The sequence below is a fragment of the Taudactylus pleione genome, unplaced genomic scaffold (assembly GCF_031769625.1).
Source record: "Taudactylus pleione unplaced genomic scaffold, aTauple2 ptg000832l, whole genome shotgun sequence".
Lineage (NCBI taxonomy): Eukaryota > Metazoa > Chordata > Amphibia > Anura > Myobatrachidae > Taudactylus > Taudactylus pleione.
Genome location: NW_028285234.1, coordinates 633,905 through 658,255, shown reverse-complemented (window position 1 = coordinate 658,255; position 24,351 = coordinate 633,905). Strand labels below are relative to the sequence as shown.

The 24,351-nt window shown below is 48.4% G+C and overlaps 2 protein-coding genes across 5 annotated transcripts in view; one reads left to right on the top strand and one right to left on the bottom strand.

The window, feature by feature from the left end:
- Positions 1-13,090, top strand: part of KIFC3 (kinesin family member C3) — a 93,523-nt gene extending 80,433 nt beyond the window's left edge. For all 4 annotated transcript variants that reach the window (XM_088458432.1, XM_088458434.1, XM_088458435.1 and 1 more), the window contains 6 exons: positions 2,609-2,732; positions 2,896-3,025; positions 3,201-3,430; positions 4,724-4,858; positions 5,062-5,125; positions 12,875-13,090. In XM_088458432.1, the coding sequence (XP_088314558.1) occupies positions 2,609-2,732; positions 2,896-3,025; positions 3,201-3,430; positions 4,724-4,858; positions 5,062-5,125; positions 12,875-12,900 (709 nt within the window). In that variant the 3' untranslated portion in view covers positions 12,901-13,090. The remainder of the gene's footprint in view (positions 1-2,608; positions 2,733-2,895; positions 3,026-3,200; positions 3,431-4,723; positions 4,859-5,061; positions 5,126-12,874) is intronic.
- Positions 13,091-13,280: 190 nt separating this feature from the next.
- Positions 13,281-24,351, bottom strand: part of KATNB1 (katanin regulatory subunit B1) — a 65,509-nt gene continuing 54,438 nt past the window's right edge. Inside the window, exons 15-20 of the mRNA XM_088458425.1 lie at positions 22,483-22,632; positions 22,257-22,406; positions 14,208-14,284; positions 14,049-14,123; positions 13,842-13,958; positions 13,281-13,770 (exon numbers count right to left, since the gene is read on the bottom strand). Coding sequence (XP_088314551.1) covers positions 13,638-13,770; positions 13,842-13,958; positions 14,049-14,123; positions 14,208-14,284; positions 22,257-22,406; positions 22,483-22,632 — 702 coding nt within the window. The 3' untranslated portion in view covers positions 13,281-13,637. The remainder of the gene's footprint in view (positions 13,771-13,841; positions 13,959-14,048; positions 14,124-14,207; positions 14,285-22,256; positions 22,407-22,482; positions 22,633-24,351) is intronic.

Sequence of the window (24,351 nt, the reverse complement as noted above, 5' to 3'; positions counted from 1 at the left end):
TGTTGGGGATGTTGGAGCCAGTGTTTGCAGATGACCTCTCTGACCCACATCTCAGTGTTTGCCCTGGTGGCCAGCTTACAGTACAGTGAGATGAACTTGCCATGTCTGCTGGGGAGGTCAGATCGTAGCTGGGGTTAGGATGGGATTCGTTGAGCCAGTCGTTCTTTTACCAACAAATATTCATAACCTGAACTCCCTTCATTTGGGGAGGTTTATAAAGGTCGCTATGGACAATGGTCCTATATCCCTCTTATCTCAGTTGAGCCACCCTTAATAATTGATCCTTTAACCTAAATTTCTATACCCCCTGCTACTATTGCCCGTTGTTCTTATGTCTATAGAGGAGAAATTGCTTGACAGCGTGTTTCTTAGGGTAATCTGGCCAAATAAAGAACGGGATAATTGTACAGCAATGAAATTCTGGGTTTATTGAGTGGCATCAGCTTTGCCAAACCCTGAATTACGCGGGCATCCTCCACTGCGTCCAGGATTGGCAGCATTCACATGATACGGACGTTAATCTGGCATCTGACCAAATTCTACTCCTTACCTTTCTGCAGCTGAATAGATAACTGTCCGCATCTGACTTCCAGGACCACAGATGGGTAGAGGGGCTCTCTCCTTACACTATAATACACTACAGCAGTGGTTCCCAAACTTTCTTCAATCACGGAGCCCTAGAGCAGTGATTCCCAACCTCGGTCCTCAAGGCACACTAACAGTTCTGGTTTTAGTGAAAGTTTGTTTTAGCCATCTGTGCAAAATCATGGATAACTGAGCTACCAATTAAGTCACTTGTCTTCAAGTATGGCTATCCCTAAAACCTGGACTGTCAGTGTGCCTTGAGGACCCTGGTTGGGAACCCCTGCCCTAGAGTATCAATATATTTTTCATGGCTCCTCTAAGCCAAAAATTTGTTATTGAGAAATTCAGAAAAAAAATGATGAAGTAAATTGTGTTTCCCTGTCATCCTTAGGTTCAATTATGTGGTGGTGGACAGGGTGCTCTTGTGTTTGTCCACATGTTTTTGCCTCTTACATTGACCATAAATAGTTTGATTTGGTGCTGGAACACCAGCTTGAGGCACCCCAGGGTGCCACGGCACACAGTTTGGGAACCACTGACTACAGAGCACTGATGGATAGGAGGACTATCTCCATACACTATAATACACTACAGACCACCTTTGGTTTCTATAGTTACATTAGGTTTCTTGTCCTGGGTAGAACTCTTCCAAAATGTAACAACTGATAAGATTCTTTGATCCTTGCTACAGTATATTCTACTAAAACTTTCCATAAGGGAATTTTTCCTCATGCTGACCACGTTAATCCTAGCTCTTGTCCCCGCAGTCCTCCTGTTACATTACACTTTATAGTTATTGGGATGTATGTAAGTTCCCCCGTCCTTACTTAGAGTGGGTGCTGTTGGGTAGTGTCCCCGCAGTCCTCATGTTAACGGTGGGTTCCATAATCCTGCTATTGTTTTTGTTGTCTCTCAGAAGACTATTATACATATGGGGGTATCAGAGCAGACTCAACCCTGTCCATTATTTTTTGCTTTAGTTATGGACTGGTTGGTTTCCTCCATACGGTAGGGACAGGAGAGACGAGGGCCTCTTTGATATTTGGGAGTTTTATTGTGGCTTTCCCAGTGTCCTTGAGGGAACGTGTCCACGTCTGGTTCCTTACTAGAATGATGCTGCAGGATCCTCTGTATCTCTCTCACCTGGGGCGGGATGCTGACCCCATGATACCGTGTTTGTGCTTCTTGTCCCCTGATTGCGCTGGCTGTGACCTGCAGTTATACTTTGTGCAGTGTGGACGACGTATATACTGCCACGCTTATTATTGATGTGTGTTACTTTCTGTTACCATTTGCTTGCGGTTGCTGGCTGTTTCAGTTAGCTGTATGCCGTGGTTAGCCCCCTGACATTTCCCCTTTTGTATTTTTGAGCCCTTTTTTCTGTTTTTGTTTTATTTTGTTTGTGGGGAAATTCTCAGACTTCACATGAATACAAAAGTTGTTATTATTATAATGTCCTTATGCTATATGTTAGGTGTGGAATCACACCACTAACGCCAAAGGATTATGAACTCTAGTAGCTGAAACCAGTAATCCTATAAGGCGAATTATGTCTACAACAATCTATACGAAGCGCTTCTTCCAACCACACACATCCATAAAGGATTTAGCATTTTGTAACGCGTGACCGATTGATTTGCCGATGGTGGATGGCGAGATGCAAGCCGCACTAGGCCACGTTTAGCGTTCTAAGCCAAGGGGTGGAAGTTTGCTCCTGCATAAGCCATGTTGTGATTCAAAGGGGGCAAATGCAATTTTATTTTGCATGCCAGGTATACTGACTACTTTAGCACAAGTATTGGCCGCCTCACCAACTTTATATATGTTTGGCTCCTCTGCACTGCAACATTCTGATAGGTAAATGTACTCTTGTTTTGGGTGGGGGTATCAGTCTTCTTGTCCAAGAAAAGATGATGGGGGGTAGTTGTCTCCTTGTACTGGAGAGATGATGGGGGTAGTTGTCGGAGAACTGATAGAGGTATTATATGTATGTTATATTATATGTCACCTCTCTGACTGACAGGGACCTGCTAGGCTCAGACTGTCACAGCTCTCTGGATATAAAGATGTCTCCAGGTAGCGCAGGTGAGCTGTACGTGCCGGGTGTAACGCAGCAGAGCGTGCGGAGCATACAGGACATAAATAAGGTATGGCGTTATAATGTCCAGTCTGTGACAGTGATCATAGTGTTATAATGTGTTGTATACTGTGTGTGTATATATCGTGTATACTATATATATATATATATATATATATATATATATATACACAGTATACATGATATATAATCTCATTGTGCTTTTCACTTAGATCATGGAGATGGGACATAAACAAAGAGCCACAGAACACACAAATCTCAATGTCCACAGTTCCCGCTCCCATGCCCTTCTCATCCTCACCACCAGGGGGCGAGAGACCAGCACTGGCATCTGTACAACAGGTGGGGCCAACCACTAGGCTGAGCTTACTACAGGAACTCCCAGCCTATACCCTCCAGTCACAGGGTGTGGGGCCACAGAGGGCAGATGGGGTAACATGAGCTGAGCAGATGGGGTAACATGAGCCAGGACACCGCAGATGGCAGCTATTCTCATGGGCTCCCGTCCTCTCCACAGGCAAACTCTACCTGGTGGACCTGGCCGGCTCAGAGCGCGTGTCCCGATCAGGAGCTGCCGGGGACCGTCTGAGGGAGGCTCAGTACATCAACCGGTCTCTGTCTGCGCTGGGAGACGTCTTCTCAGCACTGCGCTCTCATCAAGTGCATGTCCCGTACCGCAACTCTAAGCTCACCTACCTGCTCCAGGAACCACTCAGCCGGGACGGGAAGGCCCTGCTCCTCCTACAGGTGACATCACAATGTCCGACAGGCGACAGCTCCTCTATATATGGGGGTCAGCCCGGTGTATGTATCATCTGTGTATATGGGGAGGAGGCCCTGTCAGTCCTGTAGATGTGGGGTGGAGGCCCTGTCAGTCCTGTAGATGTGGGGTGGAGGCCCTGTCAGTCCTGTAGATGTGGGAGCTCTGACCTCACGCTCACTATAATCGCTGTTCTCCTGTCATAATGGCTCAAGTTCTTACTATGAGGACCTTGCAGCTCATTCCTGTACGGGAGAGGAAGATGGTGGAGATTGAAGACTGTTCCCCATAGGAGGGAGGGATCCAATCAGGGGCAGCTCCTAACGGGACAGGTGAATAAATAATGGTCACCAGTCTTCTGTGGTTGGAGCGAAAGTGGCTGCTGGATAAGCGGGGGTACGCGTTGGGTATATGGATAAGCGGGGGTGCAGCTGAGTGAGGGACCACAGATGTGCCCAGGACTTTGGTAAATTCCAGAGATTAAATTTCTATTTCATAAGGCGGAATCTGTCTCTTCCACACCCCGTATCCCTTCCCCCCCGTATCCCTTCCCCCAATCACACCCATGTGCGCACAATCCAGTCTCTGATTCTCTTAGTAAATAGTAACATTTCACTTCCCACTTATGACTTGGGTCATGAAACAAAAATAAGCAACATAGCTCCAATATCTAACGGCCCGGTGCAGTAATTGTGTAACGGGTAAGCTGTACACGATGGGGGTTATACTCCACAACGGTAACTGGGAATGATGGGAACCTCTGACAGATAATCGTTCAGAAAATTGTTGGTAACAAAATTGTTGTGTGTGCAGCTTTACTCTTGATACCAGTTTGTAGTTCAAAAACATCGTTCATTACACTTTAAAAAAAAAATCTATTTTTGCCTATTCCATAATGAAAATCGTTCAGTTGGTCAGTCTGACTGAACTACAAACGTGAATGCGCATGAATGATAATCGTTCATCGTTTTAACTCAGAAAGTGAGCGATTTCTTCAACGATTGAACAATAAACAATATCTTTATCGATTAGCGTTCAAGAAATCATTGTGCGTGTATGCACCTTTAGCGTTTCGCCTAAAGGCCCCCATACATCAGCAATTCTGCAATCTGCAATGGATCATGTATAAAAATATTTGCAGCAATTAGCAAAGGGAAAGATTATTATACACAATCCATTGCTGATGTATGGGGGGCCTTGACGTCCAGGAGAAATGTTGCAGTAATTAGGGGGGCTGTGGGCACAGACGGAAAGGCCTGATCTTTGTGTATTGTACACAGGTGTCTCCGATGGAGCAGAATGTCAGCGAGACCCTCTGCTCTCTCCGGTTTGGTGATCGCGTTCGAGCTGTGGAGCTGGGAGCACCGGCCAGAAGAACCGAGCAACTGCCTTCACCGAGTGCAGAGACCACTGTGGTAGGGTGACCCCCGTATCATGCACAGCATCACACAGACATGACATGGGAACGTTGCAGGAACGAGCACCGCCCTCTGTAGGCCAGGCGGTAGATGCTACAGTAACAATGAGAACTCTCCCACCCTCTGCATATACCCCACAGTGAGGCAGAATAACGCAATTCTAGTGTCACTGAGAATCTGTTACTTTTACTGCTTCACAGAGTGACCCCATCCCAGCCCGCGGGACAAGAAACACGTCTGTGCGCAAGAAAGTTCCAAGCTCAGGTATGTAGAGTCGCCTCCATGTAATATTCCACCTGCTGCCGAATGTGGGGACATGGGGGGCTAAGGAAAGCTATGCTGACTAATCCAGACATAGAGTGTTATATTTTCTGTGTTATATATGTGTATATTTTCCTAAGGGGCAGCGCCACAGCTCTATCACACGGGAAGGTAGTACTGTTCAGGAAGTCTCTTTCCTCCTTCTGAAGTTAAGTCACACTATGCCCCTTTTCCAGACAGGTGGCTGCTTACTTCTTGAGAAAGCCGATTGGTAAGTCGGATAAATAAGGGGACAAGGGCCAGCGCCTGATAGTGTAGTAATTGATTACACCGTGAAATAAGTATATGAATGCTGATATACAAGTACATTGACAGTACGCGCATATTAAACATATAGAAAAAACAAGAGAAGTTCTTACCATACCTTTGTTATCTCTGTTTCTACGAAGTCCATAGGGTCCACAGGGTTGACCTTGGGGTATAGGTTGGGAACCAAATCCAGGCACAACGCAGTTAAAGCTATTTGGACCCAGTGCATCCTGGGAGCTCTCTCCCTATAGCCCCGCCCCCAAGCTAAAGGCACCTCTCTCTTTCTTTCCTCCTTTGGCTACTTACAAACTGAGAAGACTTTAACACTCAATAACCATACTCACAGAAAAGGAGACGGGAAACCGGTGACCAGTAACACAGCCCATATGAAGCCAGGTGCGTCAGGGCGGGCGCCCTGTGGACCCTATGGACTTCGTAGAAACAGAGAAAGGTAAGTTCTTACCATATCTCTTGTTTTCTACTTCAGGGTCCATAGGGGGTCCACAGGGTTGACCTTGGGGATGTCCCAAAGCAGTTCTTATAAGGGTGGGGACGTTCCTGTGCTGAGAGGAGAATCCGTCGCCCAAAGGAAACATCCTGAGAGGCAAAGGAAACCAATGCATAGAACATTAAAAAGGTGTGGACAGAAGACCACGTGGCCACCTTGCAAGGCAGAACAGCCGAGGTGCCACAGTGAGCCACTCATGAGGGACCCACACCTCAAGTAAAATAAGCATCAACAGAAACAGAAAGCCCTTCCCATGTGTAGACCCCTGAGATAGTCATATGAAGTCATCTAGCCAACGTTGGCCGGCCATCCTTTCCTTTGAAATCCAAAGACCACAACTAAGGAGTCTGATTTCCTGAAGGAACTTGAACGGATCACATAAATCCAGAGAGGCCACAGTCAACGAGGCTACCCCAGCCAAGAGGACTGGTGACTGAAATGTCAGTACCATAACTTCCAGAATAATATGGAACTTAAAAACCACTTTAGGAAGAGACACAGGGCGAGAGCAACTCAAAACCCTGACATGGTGGACTAACCTGAAGAGAGAGCCACATGAGAACGCTCCCGATTCCGACATTCTCCTGGCAGATGCAAACGCCATAACAGAGAGAGAGAGAGACTCTGTGATGGCCATTACATGGTCTGTAGCTTACAGTGGTTCAAATAAAGGACCCAGGAGCGCACGAAGAAACACTACCAAATCCCAAGGAACCCCTAGAGGAGACAAAGGGAGGCATAATCCAGAAAACACCCTGAAGGATGGATCGGATACCAGAGAGTGGAGCAAACCCACAGCCGAACCCTACTGACAGTGTAGAGATCCGCACTTGTCAGGCAGAAAGCGAGACCCAAGTCAGCTGGAAGGAATGCCAGAACTTCTGGAAATCCTAAACACCAGAGGATCGTAGCGACAGGTACGATACCATAAGAATTATGTATGCCTGTGGTAGATCCCAGCAAAAGCTGGTCTATGTGCTCTAAACATTTCACTAAGGACAGAGCCCGAGAAACCCTAGGACCACAGAGGGGACGTAGTCAAAGACAAATGATCCAGGTCCAGGGAAAAAACCAAGGACCCTGAGACAACAGGTCCAGATAGTGAAACAGCAGGAACGGAGAATCGATAGTTTTTCGGAGGCTCCCTAAGTACCAGTGATGTCTGGGGCAATCTGGAGCCACCGGCAGAAAAGCACCTCCGTCTCGATTGAAAACTTCTGAAGACCACAAGGAAGAAGGGAGACCGGAGGAAACCAGTACACAAGGTGGAAGGTCCACGTCACTGACAATGCGTCACCGAAGGTTGCTTCAGTACCTCTAGTGTTGGATAACACCAACAGTGTGTGATAGTCAGAAGGCCATGAGGACCACCTCTGGGAGCCCCCCTCTGCTCACTAGAAGTTGAAACCTCTCTTGGAGAAGAGACCAGTCCCCGGGAAGCACGTCGTGACGGCTGAGGAAGTCCGCTTCCCAATGGAGAACTCCCGTAATGAACACTGCAGAGATGGCCGAGAGGAGACCCTCGGACTATGTCAGAACGTGTGACATTCCTGTCATTGCTACCTAACGACCAGCGTCTCCGAGATGGAAGCCACTGTTGTGACACTGTCGGATTGAACCTTTTCAGGTTTACCGTGAAATGTCTTGGGCCTTCACTCTGGCCTAACACACAACTTGTTGGAACTTTAGGCTAATTGGCAGGGCGGAAGCGAAAGATGTCCAACTGCCCCGAAATGAATGCGGACCAGACACTGCCCCCCCAGAGATTGGTGTCCGCAGCAAAGAATAGCCTGGATGAGATGGCCCTAGCCACCCAGACAGAGACCAACTCGCATCATTGTCGCATCATTGTCTGAACAGTGATCCGATGGAAAAACTCGTTCCATCTGGAGAGGAGCCGATTATGGAAAGGCCTGGAATGGAACTGAGAATATTCCACCCTTCCGAAGGTAGACACTTTGGATTTTAGAATGCGCATTACAGAGTGTAATGACATATGTCGACTGTGTAGACATCTTCGCTCTCCTAGTCGAAGAGTGGAGATCTTGTCTTATGCCAGAAGAATGCTCAGATTCTGAGAATCCCGCAGGGCTCCCAGATGAAGTATACCCTGTGAGGGATGCAGGGAGGACTTTTGCCACGTTGATTAACCATTTGCAGCCAGGTCAGAATAACCGTGGCTTCTTCACAGGCACAAAGTACCTCGGTGATACTGCTAAGAGCAGGAGGCCGTCCAGATAAAGGAGCAGTCGGATATACTGAGCAGGTGAACTGTCAGAAAATCCATAAATCTGGTAAACCCCGGTGGGGCTGTGAACAGTCCAAAGGGCTGAGCCTGAAAATTGTAAGTGTTGCTGTAGCACAGCAAAACTGAGCCAATGCTGATGAGAGGGCTCTATATGTACCCGTAGGTACGTGTCCTGAATATTCAGAGATACCATAAAGTCCCCAGGTTCCAAACATAGGAGGAGTCCCCTATGCTCCATCATCCGGAGTCCAGGCACCTTTAGAAACTGGTTCAGAGATCTGAGACATTTGCCTATCCTCTGAGGACCAGTTGGACACTGCCCCCGAAAGAAAGTAGAACAACCAGTCCCTCGCTGAGATAGTGAGGCTGGCCTAAATAGCTCTGCTTACCGCAAAGACTGTATAGCTTTCTGGATTTGTAAGGCCCTGATCGGGTCAGAAACAGGGCCCGTGTAACCAACACATGTGAGGAGACCGCCTGAGCAATAAGAGGCCGCACCCGTGAGAGACTACAACTCATACCCAAGCTTCCGTGGTGACTTGACACCAGCACTGGGTGAATTGAGAATGTCGGTATCTCACTAAGGAATCCCCCAGATGTAGACCTGTCCCGTCAGGCTGAAGGTTTATCCTCAGGTTTAGAAGCAGGGTCGTCTGGAAGTGCAGGTCTGCTCGGTACTAGATATTGTGGCCCTTGTGGAGGCCGACAACCTAGGAAAAAACAGTCCTTAAGTCTTTTGGTCCTCAGGGTCAGCCTAAACAGATTTAGTCCGATTGTAGTGGGAGTAGCTGAAGGCGGTAATCCTGTATTAGTGATACTGCCAATGTTGCTACAAACTTGTCAAGGTCAGGACCAAACACAAGATCTTCCCCATGGAAGGTGTCTGCACCTCTGCTTTCCCAGAGCGCATCCCTAGGGTATAGTGGCAGATACAGTCACAGCCGAAACTCTGAAGGTTAGGAGACTGGCATCCAATGTAGGTATTCCCACATATGACAACTGCATATCTTATGTGAGCAGCAAAAGACATCTGAACCCCAGACGTGTTGGAGGGGAAAAAATTTCAAATGCATCAGCCCAGTATGCAATAGTATTAACCAACCATTCGATAGCCATGGTAGGACTGGCAACTGCCTGAAATCAATATACTCGCTTTCAGGGGCTAAGTTACCACCTGTAATCTGTAGAATCCGTCCAGGCAGGAATGGGAGGCGTAGTAACGCCTGTAATCAGACGAGTAACATACAAATCCACCCCAGGAGGTGATTTCTTGTGATGACCCTCAGGGAATGGGAAATAGGAGGCCAAATCGCTTTTGTGAGACCTCGTATCTGGCGACAGCCAGACTCTCGCCCGGAGATCCACCCGCTGGACAGAAACGAGGACCCCCATGTTAAACTAAGGGTGTATGGTACAGGTGCAGGATCGACATTCTCTATAACCAGAATGGACCGGACCACCAGCCCCAAAGCAGGGATAATAATACTTGAAATCAGCTCCCCCTGTGTAAGAGGGAAATGGCTCTGCCATGAACTGGATGATGTATCGGGCCAACTGGGAAATAACCACAGGGTGTAGGTCATGCCAATTTGTGTTTCATAGAAACAACATCCACCAGGATGGCTGTTGTGGTAATCCCTGCAAGGGGAATGACAGACCGTTGTGGTACCGGAGGTAATTCATGTACTGTGAAAAAAACCCCGGCAGGGAGCGATAGTCTGTGACACAGGGGTAAAGTGCAAGAAACTGCGAGATACCCTGAGATGAGAAGGGCAGTATGGTAAAGTAACTCCAAGTGAGTTACGACAATAGGGCCCGCCCAGCGATCCGCAATGGAGAGGATCCCGAGAAACAAACCGCCCAAGGGGGTCGTGTAAGGGGCCGGCGCCAGATGACGCCGCTTACAGAACCCTTTCTGAGTCAAATCCTCTGCTATCCTGCAAGTCATGTGCTGCAGGTATTAGTGCAAACAGAGGGGGTAATTTTGACCCGCTGGCGAGCGCAGGACGCCCACAAGCGGGTCGATGTTGCCCCACTGCGTATGCGCACGACGGAGGGAGCTCCGTCGTGCGCATGTGCAAGACCCGGATAGCGACGGGCTCTCCCTCGCTCCGGGTCTCGCACCAAAGGGGGCGTGCTGTCGATGTTGATTGACAGCACGCCCCCTTTGGTGGGCGTGCCGGGGCGTGGCTGTCAGACGGAGGCGTTCCCATGGGAACGCCTACAGTCTGAAGCTGGCCCCACTGACATCACTAGTGATGTCAGTGGGAGTGATTTTGGCTCTTATAGAGCCAAAATCACTCCAGGGCTTGCGGCAGCGAGACCCTACCGCAGGGTCTCCGTTGTAAGCCCGATGGTCTTGACCATCGCGACCATCATCATGGACGCTCGCATAAGCTGTGGGTGGTCACCCACAGCTATGCAAGCGTCCAGGAGGATGCTCCATTTTCATGGAGGAGGGCCCTGATTCAGAGCGAGTGCTCTGGTCAGAGCGTTCGGCTCTGAATCAGGCCCAGAGTGCGATACTGCACCCATCTCCTGGTCAGATATATCTGACTAACAATCTTGTTGGAAATATTAAGCAGCGCCATACCATACATTAGGATTTTTATACTAGATAGAGGTAATTTATTATTCTACAGATTTACACTTTTAATTATATAAAATTTCTATTTAAAAATATACATATTTTTTCATTAGGGTTTCTAAATTAGAAACCCTAATGTATATGTAAAAAAAAAATTTTGAACCACGGGGTAAAATCTTGTTTACAATATGGCCTTGAACCTTGGTCCCCAAAATTTCCCGATATCTGGTCCCCCTGATCCCCAAAGATTGGTCTACTTTATTCAGGACAAATTATGGATATTGCGGTATCCATGTTTCCGGAGACCATATAAATAAGTACCAATTGACTTTTGAGAATGATCTCCAACAAAATGGTGCCCATGTAATCTGTATGGACTCCAAGCAAATGGAGACTGCAGTATATATAGCCAAATAGGATGTTGTGTGGTAGGACTGCTGTTCCCTATGGTTACACGATATCAGTGAAGGGCAATAATGGACTACATCTCTTTATAGGATGATAACGGGCTGAGTATTATGACCACTTCCAGTGACAGTCGCGAACCGGAAGTGAGGTGAATTTCCGGGAATAGGCACCGCAATATACGCACTTCCGGACGCGGACATCATAGTGGGTGCGCACTTCCGGTTCCGGGCAGCCGCGAACCGGAAGTGACGTCTGAGGGAGCGCCAAATTCGGCCACATTTTGGTGGGAAAAGAGAGGTATTTAAGGCCTCCCTGTACTTTACTAAATATGACCATGAGGAGGCCTATTGAGAGGCGAAATGCGTTGTGCTTGACAAACCATCTTCACTCACCATATATACCTACCTCATATGAACTTTGAGTGGACTTATACTGATCTTACCCCAACAGGAACAGACCTTTTGTGACTTAGATAAGCGATCTTCTTTACCATTGTGTGTTGTGTGCAGGGCCGGTTCTAGACATTGGGGAGCTCAGGGCGAAAGTTCACAGTTGTGCCCCCCCCCAAAAACAACAACTTTCTGTAGATGACGTTCCTCTGCGCGCGCTGAAAGCACACGCGCTTCCAGAAAGGGGACGTCTCCTTGCGGAACACCCCCAATTCATCAAACTGTGGGGCGTGCCCAGCACTTATGAAGGTTCTGGGCTTCCCCCAAGCTCTTCCCTCGTGGCGAATAATTGCCATGTGCAGTAATGGCTTTTATAACACATTATTAGTAATGCCCCCTATAGACATGCCCCAAGTAGTAATGCTCCCATGCCTCCATTCTGAAAAATCATAAAAATACAAACACAATACTTACCTTAGGCCCCGCTCCTGCGTCCGCTGCCGTCCAGTCCCACCACGGATCTATGGGAGAGACGTCATGACGTCCCTCCCATACTGCTCTCTGCTGGAGCCGGAGCTGTGGAGTAAGCATCGGCTGCCGCTGCAGGCCCCTGTTAGCCCGCCCCTAGAACCGCCACTGGTTGTGTGTACTTTGGTATGTTTAGTAAATACTGAATTTTAATTCACACACTATGGAAGCAAATTATTCTGCTCCAATTAGGCTGCAATAGTCCGGTCGGTGACTTCCTGGTTATTGTGGGGAGGAGAGGTAAAAGCTGACGGCTACGTCCGATGTGGGATCCTATGACTGCGATCTAAGGATTGTTTTTCTATATGCTTAATATACAAGTATATATACGGTATATACTCCTAATGTGTATAGTTATCCAGGTTATAGGTGAGGACAATGTAATCAGTCTGCTCCTGATATTCCCCATTATACACTGTATGAGACTACGCTGCCTGTACTGTCACTTACTCCTAATGTACAACTCCGTAGCGCCAAGCGTCTTTTCATGCGACTTTTTACCTTCAAATCCATCTTATCATTATAATCAGCAGAAGCTGTGTGTGTGACTATCGGTATCGCTTTGCAAATAAGACACATTTGAAGGTAAAAAGTTGCATAAAAAGACGCTCGGCCCTACAGAGTCACGCCATGCCATGGGGCAACTAGAAGGGTTGTTTAACGTGGAAGGAAGAAAAATATATGTGGCCCCATCTGTACTGTCTCTAAAGTAAGAAAGATGCCATTTAGTGCACAAGCTTTATGTTCATATGTCTAATATATGTGCTCTTTTCAGCCCGGCATCGTATAGGACCCTCCTGACCGGGACTATACCAGAGACGGAGGTTCTGGGACCATGAACGCACCTTAGCATGGGACAGAGAAGCGAGGACTAAGCACCTTACACTAGGATTAGATGGTTACAATGTAATTAGATGCTGCCTGTGTTTGTAATAAACTGTATAGAATCTCTATATATATATATATTAATATACAAAATATTTTATAATGAGTCTTTGAGTTGTTGTGTTGTTGTGTTTTTGTTAGTATATAGCCAGGAATATACAGCTGCATCATCACAGCCCAACTAATAGCGCGTGTACCTGCACCGGTTACTGACTCATGTCACTGTCCCAGGTAACCACACCAAGAACCCGTGCTACAGGTATGACATGTCACACAGCTGATTCACACACATGAAATGCAAGATATGACACTTTTACTGCTACTATAAAGGCCGTTAACAAAACAGGTTGAGATCCTGAAGTCATCCCTGATCTCCAGACCTCGGTGGATGAGACCTTGGCCTGAGCAGTTCCTTCACCCAACACGGGGACGGGCGGCACCTCTGGCCGGGCAGACTGTACACATCGTGTCTCCGCACAGTGTAGTTCAAGGAACTAATGCTGGAAATATTCAGTGATCAATAAATTAGGATTATTCCAGGTTCCACAAACCGTGCTCCATCCATCTCCCAATCGCAGCCACCAAGCTTATTTATGTCCCCCCCAAGGGATTCAGAGACAGCTCCAAGCTCGTAGGATGAATTCTAGTCCCAATTACTCCAGTCCAGACATCAGCAGATGCAGCTCCCGAAAAGTACTTCCATATCGACCGCTCAGCGACGCTCTCGTCTTCACCAGAGGGGCCAAACCTCTCAGCTGCTTGTAGCAGAGCCTACACTTGGTCAGCCTGTGGGGAGGGGAAACAGTCAGTCACTGCTAGAAGGGGGGTGCGGCCGCCGTCACACAGACCCTCCTCACCTTTCCTCACGCGAGATGTCCACACCCACACAGGGCGGAGCTGCCAGAGTGTCCGTGATCAGTGGCAGGAACCTTTGGAGGACTAGCTTCAGTGAGTTGCACCCAGTCTGCACATAACTATGGATAAGGGGAAAACAGACAGGATTATTGTGCGATGGCTGGAGACCGATACAGGGAACAGGTAACTACTGGCGTCTCCGTGCTCACCTCTCGTACTTGCTCTGCAGCAGTTTATCTATTTGTGGCAGAACGGTGGGACAGAGATCCAGTTTCCACAGAGACCTGCAGGAAATGATGAAAGGACGTCTAACAAACAGGACTAACGCTCAGTAAGGGCGGGAGCAATGATTCAGACTGGTCACTTACGATTTTTGGTTGATGATATTTAAGAGATCGACAACCACAGACAGATCATTTACAGCAACGGCAGAGTCCATTGAAGTCTATAAAAATAAACAACAAGAGATATGGTAAGAACTTACCTTTGTTATCTCTGTTTCTACGAAGTCCATAGGGTCCACAGGGTTGACCTTGGGGTATAGGTTTACGAACCAAATCCGGGCACCACGCAGTTAAAGCTTTTAGCTCCCAGGATGCACTTGGGTCCACTCTCCCTATAACCCCGCCCCCCAGCCAGAGGCACCTCAGTTTGTAAGTAGCCAAAGGCCGGAGGAGGAGAGAAAAAGAGAGAGAAAACTTGAACACTCTAGAACCATACTCACAGAAATGGGAGACGGAAAACCGGTGACCAGCCACACAGCCCATTTGAAGCCAGGTGTGTCAGGGCGGGCGCCCTGTGGACCCTATGGACTTCGTAGAAACAGATAACAAAGGTAAGTTCTTACCATATCTCTTGTTTTCTACTTCAGGGTCCATAGGGGGTCCACAGGGTTGACCTTGGGGATGTCCCAAAGCAGTTCAACCAAGGGTGGGGACGCTCCTGTGCTGAGAGGAAAATCCGCCGCCAAAAAGGAAGCATCCTGAGAGGCAAAGGAAACCAATGCCTAGAACCTTAAAAAAAGGTGTGGACAGAAGACCATGTGGCCACCTAGTAAGGCAAAACAGCCAAGGCGCCACAGCGAGCCGCCCACGAGGGTTACATGGCCCGAGAAAAAACAAGCCTCATCAACAGAAAGGCCTACCCATGGGTAAGCCCCTGAAGAAGGCCATCCAGCCAACATTTGGCCATAGGCCGGCCATCCTTTCCTGTTAAAACCAGAAATCTCAGACCACTAATAAGGAGTCCGATTTCCGTAAGGAACGTGAACGGATCACATAAATCCACAGAGGCCGGACCACAGTCAATGAGGCCACACCAGCCGAGAGGACTGGGGACTGAGCGGCCGTACAATAAGTTCCAGAATAATATGGAACCTAAAAATCACTAAGAAGAAACACAGGGCAAGAGCAACTCACACCCTGACATGATGCCCTCCAGAAGAGGGAGCCACATGAGAACGCTCCCAATTCCAACACTCACCTGGTCGATATAAACACCCTGAGAGAAAGAGAGAGCCTAAGCAATAGACCATGTAATGGCTATCACAACCAGCGGTTCCATTGACTGTCCCCGGAGGGAACGAAGAACCACTACTAACTCCCAAGGAGTCCCTAGAGAGGACAAATGGAGGCATAATCCAGAAAACACTCCAAAGGATGAACTGGATACCAGAGTGGAGCAATTCCATATCTTAATCATACCGACAGTGTAGAGATCCGCACTGTCAGGAAGGCCAGGCCGAGGGTGAAACCCAAGCCAGCCGGAAGGTATGCCAGAACATCTGGAAATCCTGGACACCGGAGGATCGTATCGACAGGTATAATACCATAAGAATTATGGCTGCCACAGTTTGTGGTAGGTCTCGGCAAAAGCTGATCCATGTGCTCTAATCATTCCAACGATGACAAAGCCAGGGAAGCCGTAAGATCACTGTAGGGACGCAGTCAAACACAAACGACCCAGGTCCAAGGCAAACCCCAGGACCCTGAGACAACAGGTCTGGCCAGTGAAGCATCAAGAATGGAGTATCGATGGAGAGACTCCGAAAAACCAAGTACCCCTGACATCTGGGGCAATCAGGAGCCACCAGCAGGAAAGCCTCTCCGTCTCGATTGAAACACTTCCCTCGAGGAAGAATGGAGACCGGAGAACACAGGTACGCAAATTGGAAGGACCACTTCACCGACAAAGAGTCACTGAAGGTTGCTTCAGAATCCCCAGAGCTGAACTGTAACACCATAGTGTGATAAAGTCAGAAGGCCATGAGGGTCACCTCAGGGGGGCCCCCCCTGCTCACCAGGAGATGAAACCTCTCTTGGGGAAGAGACTAGTCCCCGGGATGCACGTCGTGACGGCTGAGGACTCCCTTTCCCAATGGAGAGCACCTGAAATGAACGCTGTCGAGATGGTCGGGAGGAGACCCTCGGACAATGTCCGAATGTATGACATACCTGACATTGCCACCCAACGAACAGTATTGCTAAAAAGGAAGCCACTGTTCTGACCCTGTCGGACTGAACTTTTTCAGGTTCACCGGGAAACAAGGGCTATGCCAGAGTGAAGGCCCAAGACAGGCTAAAGTTCCAACAAGTTAATTGACAGGGTGGAATCGACAGACATCCAACTGCACTGAAATGGATGCGAACCAGACACTGTCCTTAGCAAAGAATACCCTGGACGAGATGGCCATAGTCACCCGAAAAGGGACCGACTTGCCTCCGGGGAGAGCATCATCGTTTGAACAGTGATCAGACAGAAAAAACTTGTTCCATCTGGAGATAAGCCAATTATGGAAAGGCCTGGAATGGAACTAAGCCCATTCCACCCTTCCAAAGGCAGACACTGAATAGTGGACCGTGCATCCCAGAGTGTAAAGACATATGTCGACTGCGCAGACATCCATGTACTCCTAATGGAAGAGTGGAGTTGCCGTCTTACGCCAGAAGAATTCTCAGATTCTGAGAATCCAGCAGGGCTCCTAGGTGAAGAATACCCAGAGAGGGATGCAGGGAGGACTTTTTCCCCATTGATTAAACGTCTGCACCCTGAAGAAGCCACAGTCAACCTGACCCGGCTGTAAAGTACCCCGGTGATCCTGCTAAGAGCAGGAGGCCATCCAGGTACAGGAGCATTGGGATATACTGAACAGAAGAACTGTCAGAAAATCCAAAATGCTGGTAAACCCCTGTGGGGCTGAGAACAGTCCCAACAGGCATAGCGCGAAAAATTATAAGTGCTGTGATACAGCAAACCTCAGTCCATGCTGAGGCAAGGTCTCTGTAAGTACCCGTAGGCATGCGTCCTGTATATCCAGTGATACCATAAAGTCCCCAGGTTCCAAACATAGTATGATGGAGCATAAGGATTGTCTCCTGAGCCCAGGTAGCTTTAGGAACTGGTTCAGGGAATTGAGACAGAGAATAGGCCAAAGAGGACCATTCAGCCACCGCACCAGAAAGAAAGCAGAACAACCAGTCCCTCGCTAAGAAAGTGGGGATGGCCCAATTAGCTCCGCTTACCGCAACAACTGTATAGCTTTCTGGATTTGTAAGGCCCTGTTCGGGTCCGAATAAGGGCCTGCGTACCATCACATGGAAATAGGCCGCCTGAGCAAAGAGAGGGCGTACCCTCCTACCCACATAGCCGCGGCAACTAGACACTAGTACCGGGCGAACTGAGAAAATTGCCATCTCCCAGTGGTAGGCCTGTCTCGTCAGGCTGACGATATATCCGTAGGTTCAGAAGCAGGACGGCTGGCAGTCCAGGCCTGCTCGGTACTGGATATGTTGGCCCTTGTAAAGGCCGACAGTCTATGAAGAAACAGACCTTTAGGCTGACCAAGAGGACAAAAAGACTTCATAGACTTAGTCTGAGGCCCTGTAGTGGGCATAGCTGAAGGCGGTAAATTTGTACTGCCACTGTCAAGGTCAGGACCCAACAAGATCTACCCTATAGATGGTATCTGCACCTCTGCATTCCCAGAGCGCAGCCATAGGGTATTATGGAGAATACAGTCGCAGCCGGAACTCTGAAAGTTAGGAGACTGGTATCCAATATAGGCATGTCCACCTATGACAACTGCATATATTACGTGAGCGACCAAATACATTTGAACCCCAGACGTGTTGGAGGGGAAAAAACATTACAAATGCATCAGCTCAGTATGCAATAGTATTAACCAACCATGCTATAGCCATGGTAGGATGGGTAACAAGCCCTGAAAGCGAGTATACTGATTTCAGGCAGAGTTACCACCTACGGATCAGAAGAATCCGACCACGCAGGAATGGGATGCGTAGTAACGTCTGTAATCCGACGAGTAACACGCCCATCCACCCCATGAGGGGCTCTTGATGACCCCCAGGGAATTTGAGACAGGAGGCCAAACACTGGCTGTTGCCAGATACGAGGTATTACAACAGAGTCCCGCCATGCGATCCACCCGCTAGTCAGCAACAGGGAACCCGAAGGCACGTAATACTGAGGGTGTATGATACAGGTGCAGGTCAACATTCACTCTAACCAGAATGGACCTGCCACCAGCCCTAAAGCAGGGATAATAATACCTGAAATAGGCTTCCCCCCATGTAAGAGGGAAAGAGCCCAAAACAGTATCCAGTTCACGGCAGAGCCAACTGGGAAGTAACCACAGGGCGTCAACCACGCCAATTTGCGTTTCGTAGAAAAATGACATCCACCCAGGGTGGCTGTTGTGGTAATCCCTACAAGGGGAATGACAGACTATTGTGGCACCAGGGAGAATTCATATACTCGAAAAACCCCTGTAGGGAGCTATAGTCTGTGTCATAGGGGAAGAGTGCAAGAAACTGCGAGATACCCTGAGATGAAAAGGGCATTATGGTGAAGTAACCCCAAGTGAGGTACAACAATGGGGCCCACCCGGCGATCCGCAATTAAGAGGATCCCGAGAAAACAAACCGCCCAAGGGGGTCGTGAAAGAGGCCGGCACCCAATGACGCCACATACAGAACCCTTTAAGAGTTAAATCCTCCGCACTAACACCTGCAGCACATGGCTTGCAGGATAGTAAAAATGGGTGCAGTATAACGCTCTATCTCCTGGTCAGACATATCTGACCAAGCCTTGCGATCAAGCAGCGCTATACTGGTCCTGACTGATACTAAAAATTAGCTGCAGGGACCCATTTTTAGCGTGTGAAACACACAGTTCCACTCAAAATATGGCAACGTGCAGCACGCAACAGTATGTGACAAAACTCACAAATATTAACAAGTATATAAATGTGAGGTCTCAGAACCACCCCAAGTACAGCTGTATTAGGACAGATAAAGAAAAGGGATAGATATACACTGACAGGTGAGAATAAAGTACAGACAGTCAGCACTAGCATAAGTCACATACAATGCAGATATATACATATATACATAAACATGTCATTTAATATACTGCACTATGTCACTGCATGCAACTTACCCAGATTCAGTGTCTGGGAAGGCTACAGCGCTGTGTACACTGACCTGATGGTGAGGTACGCAGGGGGACTGGGCTCACTGCCATCTCCGGAGCTCTGCTGCTGCACCACAAGAAAATGGCCGCTGGAGACCTCAGAAGAAGCGTGGCCCGCGGAGGAAGCAGCTCAGCGGCGCCAGACTATAGATACTGAAAGGCGCGCTGAGCGGAGGAGCCGCTGTAACAGGGAAGGCTACCTCCCCTGTCCGGCTATTAACCCCCGGGACGCCGGCTCCCAGAAAAAAATAAAGCTTAGGGGCTGCTAATCAGCTCCCCACTGCGCTAACGGTGACACGACTCCGGCCGGGCACCAACTTAAACTGAGGTGCCTCTGGCTTGGGGGTGGGGTTATAGGGAGAGTGGACCCAAGTGCATCCTGGGAGCTAAAAGCTTTAACTGCATGGTGCCCGGATTTGGTTCCCAACCTATACCCCAAGGTCAACCCTGTGGACCCCTTATGGACCCTGAAGTAGAAAGTACGGTTTATGGCAGCAAAGTGGCACATCATCATCATCTGACCACAGAGTGGCACATCATCATCATCTGACCACAGAGTGGCACACCATCATCATCTGACCACAGAGTGGAACACCACCATCATCATCATCATCATCTGACCCCAGAGTGGAACACCATCATCATCTGACCACAGAGTGGAACACCATCATCATCTGACCACAGAGTGGCACACCATCATCATCTGACCACAGAGTGGCACACCATCATCATCTGACCACAGAGTGGAACACCACCATCATCTGACCACAGAGTGGAACACCATCATCATCTGACCACAGAGTGGAACACCATCATCATCTGACCACAGAGTGGAACACCATCATCATCTGACCACAGAGTGGAACACCATCATCATCTGACCACAGAGTGGCACACCATCATCATCTGACCACAGAGTGGCACACCATCATCATCTGACCACAGAGTGGCACACCATCATCATCTGACCACAGAGTGGCACACCATCATCATCTGACCACAGAGTGGAACACCACCATCATCATCATCATCTGACCACAGAGTGGAACACCATCATCATCTGACCACAGAGTGGAACACCATCATCATCTGACCACAGAGTGGAACACCATCATCATCTGACCACAGAGTGGCACACCATCATCATCTGACCACAGAGTGGCACACCACCATCATCTGACCACAGAGTGGAACACCACCATCATCTGACCACAGAGTGGAACACCATCATCATCTGACCACAGAGTGGAACACCATCATCATCTGACCACAGAGTGGAACACCATCATCATCTGACCACAGAGTGGAACACCATCATCATCTGACCACAGAGTGGAACACCATCATCATCTGACCACAGAGTGGAACACCATCATCATCTGACCACAGAGTGGAACACCATCATCATCTGACCACAGAGTGGCACACCATCATCATCTGACCACAGAGTGGCACACCATCATCATCTGACCACAGAGTGGCACACCATCATCATCTGACCACAGAGTGGCACACCATCATCATCTGACCACAGAGTGGCACACCATCATCATCTGACCACAGAGTGGCACACCATCATCATCTGACCACAGAGTGGCACACCACCATCATCTGACCACAGAGTGGAACACCACCATCATCATCATCATCATCTGACCACAGAGTGGACCACCATCATCATCTGACCACAGAGTGGAACAACATCATCATCTGACCACAGAGTGGAACACCATCATCATCTGACCACAGAGTGGAACACCATCATCATCTGACCACAGAGTGGAACACCACCATCATCATCATCTGACCACAGAGTGGACCACCATCATCATCATCTGACCACAGAGTGGACCACCATCATCATCTGACCACAGAGTGGAACACCATCATCATCTGACCACAGAGTGGAACACCACCATCATCATCATCATCATCTGACCACAGAGTGGAACACCATCATCATCTGACCACAGAGTGGAACACCATCATCATCTGACCACAGAGTGGAACACCATCATCATCTGACCACAGAGTGGCACACCATCATCATCTGACCACAGAGTGGCACACCACCATCATCTGACCACAGAGTGGAACACCACCATCATCTGACCACAGAGTGGAACACCATCATCATCTGACCACAGAGTGGAACACCATCATCATCTGACCACAGAGTGGAACACCATCATCATCTGACCACAGAGTGGAACACCATCATCATCTGACCACAGAGTGGAACACCATCATCATCTGACCACAGAGTGGCACACCACCATCATCATCATCTGACCACAGAGTGGCACACCATCATCATCTGACCACAGAGTGGCACACCATCATCATCTGACCACAGAGTGGCACACCACCATCATCTGACCACAGAGTGGAACACCATCATCATCTGACCACAGAGTGGACCACCATCATCATCTGACCACAGAGTGGAACACCATCATCATCTGACCACAGAGTGGCACACCATCATCATCTGACCACCGAGTGGCACACCATCATCATCTGACCACAGAGTGGCACACCATCATCATCTGACCACAGAGTGGAACACCATCATCATCTGACCACAGAGTGGAACACCATCATCATCTGACCACAGAGTGGCACACCACCATCATCTGACCACAGAGTGGCACACCACCATCATCTGACCACAGAGTGGCACACCATCATCTGACCACAGAGTGGCACACCATCATCATCTGACCACAGAGTGGCACACCATCATCATCATCATCTGACCACAGAGTGGCACACCATCATCATCTGACCACAGAGTGGCACACCATCATCATCATCATCATCTGACCACAGAGTGGCACACCACCATCATCTGACCACAGAGTGCTCCCTCCCTGGATGAGGCCTAATGTAATGCACACACACTAAGCAGCTGGGGATTTCCTTACCTTGACATCCCCGATGCTCCAGACAGCTCTTACAATATCCAGGTTCCGCATTCGGCTGGTTAGCACCATACACATAGTATCATGTCCTTTGCGGATCTGACTTACAGCTTCATCATCAGAAACCTCCATCGGGTGTGAGCCCTTCACAACCTGCAGATAAACAGTAGATTTAGGAGTTGAGCAGAGGGTCCAAACATTTACCGCACCCACTGCCCTCATTACTCACCGGGAGAAAGTCTGCCACCTTAAGACCAATGGGCTCATTCCGCGTAGCAGATATAACAGGGGGTCTGCTGGGTATGATGGGGGAGGCAGGAGGGTCATGGCAGACAGTGGGTGTAGAGGCCGCCACTGGGGGTCTTTGCAGCTGTTCAGTCTGAGTAAATTCAATATAAAATACATGAGTTCTAGATGGATGCAGGGGGGGGGGGGGGTATGCAGATGTCTGACATTATGTAATAATGCAGCATAACTGTGTGTAGTGTACACGTGTCCCTTATACATCATTGCTGCAGTCACACTAAACTGCTACTAATGGCGTGGGGGGTCCCATATACAGACTCAGGAGCTATATACAGATATACAGGTGTCACATATCACATTACTCAGCACAGTCTCCTATATACAGACTCAGGAGCACACAGATATACAGGTGTCACATATCACATTACTCAGCGCAGTCTCTATATACAGATATACAGGTGTCACATATCACATTACTCAGCACAGTCTCCATATACAGACTCAGGAGCACACAGATATACAGGTGTCACATATCACATTACTCAGCACAGTCTCCATATACAGACTCAGGAGCACACAGATATACAGGTGTCACATATCACATTACTCAGCACAGTCTCCATATACAGACTCAGGAGCACACAGATATACAGGTGTCACATATCACATTACTCAGTGCAGTCTCCTATATACAGACTCAGGAGCACACAGATATACAGGTGTCACATATCACATTACTCAGCACAGTCTCCATATACAGACTCAGGAGCACACAGATATACAGGTGTCACATATCACATTACTCAGCGCAGTCTCCTATATACAGATATACAGGTGTCACATATCACATTACTCAGCGCAGTCTCCTATATACAGACTCAGGAGCACACAGATATACAGGTGTCACATTACTCAGCGCAGTCTCCCATATACAGACTCAGGAGCACACAGATATACAGGTGTCACATATCACATTACTCAGCGCAGTCTCCTATATACAGACTCAGGAGCACACAGATATACAGGTGTCACATATCACATTACTCAGCGCAGTCTCCTATATACAGACTCAGGAGCACACAGATATACAGGTGTCACATATCACATTACTCAGCGCAGTCTCCATATACAGACTCAGGAGCACACAGATATACAGGTGTCACATTACTCAGCGCAGTCTCCTATATACAGACTCAGGAGCACACAGATATACAGGGGTCACATATCACATTACTCAGCACAGTCTCCTATATACAGACTCAGGAGCACACAGATATACAGGTGTCACATATCACATTACTCAGCGCAGTCTCCTATATACAGACTCAGGAGCACACAGATATACAGGTGTCACATATCACATTACTCAGCACAGTCTCCTATATACAGACTCAGGAGCACACAGATATACAGGTGTCACATATCACATTACTCAGCACAGTCTCTCATATACAGACTCAGGAGCACACAGATATACAGGTGTCACATATCACATTACTCATCAGTCTCCTATATACAGACTCAGGAGCACACAGACATACAGGTGTCACATATCACATTACTCAGCACAGTCTCCTATATACAGACTCAGGAGCACACAGATATACAGGTGTCACATATCACATTGCTCAGCGCAGTCTCCCATATACAGACTCAGGAGCACACAGATATACAGGTGTCACATATCACATTACTCAGCGCAGTCTCCTATATACAGACTCAGGAGCACACAGATATACAGGTGTCACATATCGCATTACTCAGCGCAGTCTCCTATATACAGACTCAGGAGCACACAGATATACAGGTGTCACATATCACATTACTCAGCGCAGTCTCCTATATACAGACT